Raw genomic sequence first — 5,646 nt, 5'->3', positions numbered from 1 at the left:
TGGTTGGGGGTTTGTATTGGTGACTAAAACCCCTCTCTCCCTACAGGTGTGGTTGGGGGTTTGTATTGGTGACTAAAACCCCTCTCTCTCCCTACAGGTGTGGTTGGGGGTTTGTATTGGTGACTAAAACCCCTCTCTCTTCCTACAGGTGTGGTTGGGGGTTTGTGTTGGTTGACTAAAACCCCTCTCTCTCCCTACAGGTGTGGTTGGGGGTTTGTATTGGTGACTAAAACCCCTCTCTCCCTACAGGTGTGGTTGGGGGTTTGTATTGGTGACTAAAACCCCTCTCTCTTCCTACAGGTGTGGTTGGGGGTTTGTATTGGTGACTAAAACCCCTCTCTCTCCCTACAGGTGTGGTTGGGGGTTTGTATTGGTGACTAAAACCCCTCTCTCTCCCTACAGGTGTGGTTGGGGGTTTGTATTGGTGACTAAAACCCCTCTCTCTCCCTACAGGTGTGGTTGGGGGTTTGTATTGGTGACTAAAACCCCTCTCTCTCCCAGGTACAGGTGTGGTTGGGGGGGTTTGTATTGGTGACTAAAACCCCTCTCTCCCTCCCCCTACAGGTGTGGTTGGGGGTTTGTGTTGGTGAAACCCCTAAAAAAACCCCTCTCTCCCCCTACAGGTGTGGTTGGGGGTTTGTGTTGGTGACTAAAACCCCTCTCTCTCCCTACAGGTGTGGTTGGGGGTTTGTGTTGGTGACTAAAACCCCTCTCTCTCCCTACAGGTGTGGTTGGGGGTTTGTATTGGTGACTAAAACCCCTCTCTCTCCCTACAGGTGTGGTTGGGGGTTTGTGTTGGTGACTAAAACCCCTCTCTCTCCCTACAGGTGTGGTTGGGGGTTTGTGTTGGTGACTAAAACCCCTCTCTCTCCCTCTACAGGTTTGCTTTTATGAACAGGAGGGTGCTGGATGTGTTTGGGACTCAGGCCTCCAGAGACTTCCATGGATTCATGCCCAACAGAACCCCCGTTTCGCCACCCCGACCCTGAGCCCTGAACAGAACATCACTCTGGGTTGACCCCACACTGTTAGAGGTCAGGGGGTCAGCCAGAGGGGGTGGGGGGGGGTCCTAAATGGAGCCCTGTTTCCTGTAGAGTGCACTACATAGGGAACACATTGGCTCTCTCTAAGGACCTGCGTCTGTGTGAGGACACTTCATAAGGCTATTAATGATGTTCAACCCGTAGAGGGCAGATGATATTGTATGTAAAGTAGGGAGGGAGGGATTGAGGGAGGGATTGATTGAGGGAGGGATTGATTGAGGGAGGGAGGGATTGAGGGAGGGATTGAGGGAGGGAGGGATTGAGGGAGAAGGTTTTGGGAAACTGCTCTCGCCGGTAGACGTCTGGACATCTGAGTTGATTTAATATGAGCAATATGGCTTAAACCTATCCGATCCTCTCAGATCTGCCCTGGTGAATAGGGGCTAGGGGAAGGGGCTAGGGCTTGATTTTGGGTAACTGAATTAAGGTTAAGAAGGGGAAGTTTGCTGGACGGTTTTCTAGCTGTTGTCTTGGTAGCGCAGGAGGAGGAGCTCTAACCGTGCCGAGAGGGTGATTTATCATTTATGGATCTACAAGGTGTTCTGTTGTGGAAACCAACCTTCTGGGGTTACACTGGCCGTGTCCCAAATTTGGCTTGCGTACTACTTAATAAAATGGCATACTGTGTACTAATCATAATATATATATACTATTTAGCAGTGATGTGGTCGAGTCACTAAATTTCAAGTCCGAATCGAGGCCCAAGTCCCTGGTTCTATACCAGGTTATTAACCCAGTCAGATATAGAGGAGTTATTAACCCAGTCAGATATAGAGGGGTTATTAACCCAGGCAGATATAGAGGGGTTATTAACCCAGTCAGATATAGAGGAGTTATTTACCCAGGCAGATATAGAGGGGTTATTAACCCAGTCAGGTATAGAGGTGTTATTAACCCAGTCAGAGGGGTTATTAACCCAGTCAGAGGGGTTATTAACCCAGTCAGAGGGGTTATTAACCCAGTCAGATATAGAGGGGTTATTAACCCAGTCAGATATAGAGGGGTTATTAACCCAGTCAGAGGAGTTATTAACCCAGTCAGATATAGAGGAGTTATTTACCGTCAGATATAGAGGGGTTATTAACCCAGTCAGATATAGAGGCGTTATTTACCCAGTCAGATATAGAGGGGTTATTAACCCAGTCAGATATAGAGGAGTTATTAACCCAGTCAGATATAGAGGGGTTATTAACCCAGTCAGATATAGAGGAGTTATTTACCCAGGCAGATATAGAGGGGGTTATTAACCCAGTCAGATATAGAGGGGTTATTAACCCAGTCAGATATAGAGGGGTTATTAACCCAGTCAGATATAGAGGGGTTATTAACCCAGTCAGATATAGAGGTGTTATTAACCCAGTCAGATATAGAGGGGTTATTAACCCAGTCAGAGGGGTTATTAACCCAGTCAGATATAGAGGGGTTATTAACCCAGTCAGATATAGAGGGGTTATTAACCCAGTCAGATATAGAGGGGTTATTAACCCAGTCAGATATAGAGGGGTTATTAACCCAGTCAGATATAGAGGAGTTATTAACCCAGTCAGATATAGAGGGGTTATTAACCCAGTCAGATATAGAGGGGTTATTAACCCAGTCAGATATAGAGGGGGGGTTATTAACCCAGTCAGATATAGAGGGTTATTAACCCAGTCAGATATAGAGGGTTATTAACACAGTCAGATATAGAGGGGTTATTTAACACAGTCAGATATAGGGGGTTATTAACCCAGTCAGATATAGAGGGTTATTAACCCAGTCAGATATAGAGGAGTTATTTTACCCAGTCAGATATAGAGGGGTTATTAACCCAGTCAGATATAGAGGAGTTATTAACCCAGTCAGATATAGAGGAGTTATTTACAGTCAGATATAGAGGGGTTATTTACCCAGTCAGATATAGAGGGGTTATTACCCAGTCAGATATAGAGGAGTTATTATCCCAGTCAGAGGGTTATTAACCCAGTCAGAGGAGTTATTATCCCAGTCAGAGGAGTTATTAACCCAGTCAGAGGAGTTATTAACCCGGTCAAAGGAATTATTAACCCAGTCAGATATAGGCGAGTTATTTACCCAGTCAGATATACAGGGGTTATTAACCCAGTCAGATATAGAGGAGTTATTAACCCAGTCAGATATAGACAAGTTATTTACCCAGTCAGATATACAGGGGTTATTAACGAAGTCAGATATAGAGGAGTTATGAACCCAGTCAGATATAGAGGAGTTATTAACCCAGTCAGATACAGAGGGGTTTTTAACCCAGTCAGATATAGAGGAGTTATCTACCCAGTCAGATATACAGGGGTTATTAACCCAGTCAGATATACAGGGGTTATTAACCCAGTCAGAGGAGTTATTAACCCAGTCAAAGGAGTTATTAACCCAGTCAGAGGAGTTATTAACCCAGTCAGATAGAGAGGAGTTATTAACCCAGTCAGAGGAGTTATTAACCCAGTCAGATATAGAGGAGTTATTAACCCAGTCAGATATAGAGGAGTTATTAACCCAGTCAGATATAGACGAGTTATTTACCCAGTCAGATATACAGGGGTTATTAACCCAGTCAGATATAGAGGGGTTATTAACCCAGGCAGATATAGAGGGGTTATTAACCCAGTCAGAGGAGTTATTAACCCAGTCAGATATAGAGGAGTTATTTACCCAGTCAGATATAGAGGGGTTATTAACCCAGTCAGATATAGAGGAGTTATTAACCCAGTCAGATATAGAGGGGTTATTAACCCAGTCAGAGGAGTTATTATCCCAGTCAGAGGAGTTATTATCCCAGTCAGAGGAGTTATTAACCCAGTCAAAGGAGTTAACCCAGTCAGAGGAGTTATTAACCCAGTCAGAGGAGTTATTAACCCGGTCAAAGGAATTATTAACCCAGTCAGATATAGACGAGTTATTTACCCAGTCAGATATACAGGGGTTATTAACCCAGTCAGATATAGAGGAGTTATTAACCCAGTCAGATATAGACAAGTTATTTACCCAGTCAGATATACAGGGGTTATTAACCCAGTCAGATATAGAGGAGTCATTAACCCAGTCAGATACAGAGGGGTTATTAACCCAGTCAGATATAGAGGAGTTATCTACCCAGTCAGATATACAGGGGTTATTAACCCAGTCAGATATAGAGGAGTTATTAACCCAGTCAGAGGAGTTATTAACCCAGTCAGAGGAGTTATTAACCCAGTCAAAGGAGTTATTAACCCAGTCAGAGGAGTTATTAACCCAGTCAGATATAGAGGAGTTATTAACCCAGTCAGATATAGAGGAGTTATTAACCCAGTCAGATATAGACGAGTTATTTACCCAGTCAGATATAGAGGGGTTATTAACCCAGGCAGATATAGAGGGGTTATTAACCCAGGCAGATATAGAGGGGTTATTAACCCAGGCAGATATAGAGGGGTTATTAACCCAGTCAGATATAGAGGGGTTATTAACCCAGGCAGATATAGAGGGGTTATTAACCCAGTCAGATATAGAGGGGTTATTAACCCAGGCAGATATAGTGTAGTGACAAGAGGGATTTAGTCAATACATTGTTGGCTATCCTTTTCCTTTCTTTCTGTGCCACCAAATGTTTACCTTGTTTACTGGTAATATTACCATGGCTACGTTCAATAGGCTACCGGCAATGTTACCATGTTAGCTAGCTAGCTAATGAGGTATTATGACTGAACAAGGTTTAGTGTAGCCTAAACAAAAACTATCTGACTAGAAAGCTGATGGTCACTGGGTTAGCTATGGTGAAGCAGGAGAGTTGGGTATCTAACTAGAAAGCTGATGGTCACTGGGTAGCTATGGTGAAGCAGGAGAGTTGGGTATCTAACTAGAAAGCTGATGGTCACTGGGTAGCTATGGTGAAGCAGGAGAGTTGGGTATCTAACTAGAAAGCTGATGGTCACTGGGTAGCTATGGTGAAGCAGGAGAGTTGCCTGCACGGCTTGCTCCCCCGCAGCTCACCAGCTGATGAAGGCTGGGTGTACTGGGTGCAGCTCACCAGCTGGTGAAGGCTGGGTGTACTGGGTGCAGCTCACCAGCTGGTGAAGGCTGGGTGTACTGGGTGCAGCTCACCAGCTGGTGAAGGCTGGGTGTACTGGGTGCAGCTCACCAGCTGGTGAAGGCTGGGTGTACTGGGTGCAGCTCACCAGCTGGTGAAGGCTGGGTGTACTGGGTGCAGCTCACCAGCTGATGAAGGCTGGGTGTACTGGGTGCAGCTCACCAGCTGATGAAGGCTGGGTGTACTGGGTGCAGCTCACCAGCTGATGAAGGCTGGGTGTACCAAGTGTCATGAGGTGGTGAATCCTGGACTTGAATACTACAGCGCTGCTATTTATTACGTCGTGTAAACAAAACAACGAATGCCGTAAGCACCAAGTATCAGGATGCTAGGCTCATCCTACTGAGAATGAGTCATCCTCGTGCAGTTAATTCCCGTCATTGGTTAATCAAAGCCCCCCCACCTGATTATCAACTGTTGTCAGATACACGTGGGTCTGGACAGATGATTCTCTTCCTCAATAAAGTGCAGCGAATTCTATTAGATGAAATGAGTATGACATCCTGGCATTTAAAGTATTCAACA

At 45.2% G+C, this 5,646-nt stretch overlaps 1 protein-coding gene across 2 annotated transcripts in view; it reads left to right on the top strand.

The window, feature by feature from the left end:
* Positions 1-1,887, top strand: part of tmem135 (transmembrane protein 135) — a 19,083-nt gene extending 17,196 nt beyond the window's left edge. For both annotated transcript variants that reach the window (XM_042311496.1, XM_042311495.1), the window contains one exon: positions 881-1,887. In XM_042311496.1, the coding sequence (XP_042167430.1) occupies positions 881-989 (109 nt within the window). In that variant the 3' untranslated portion in view covers positions 990-1,887. The remainder of the gene's footprint in view (positions 1-880) is intronic.
* Positions 1,888-5,646: the final 3,759 nt, after the last annotated feature.

The sequence above is a fragment of the Oncorhynchus tshawytscha genome, linkage group LG33, assembly GCF_018296145.1.
Source record: "Oncorhynchus tshawytscha isolate Ot180627B linkage group LG33, Otsh_v2.0, whole genome shotgun sequence".
Taxonomy (NCBI): Eukaryota; Metazoa; Chordata; class Actinopteri; order Salmoniformes; family Salmonidae; genus Oncorhynchus; species Oncorhynchus tshawytscha.
Note: the sequence above shows the minus strand (reverse complement) of the source record. Positions and strands in the feature narration are given on the sequence as shown.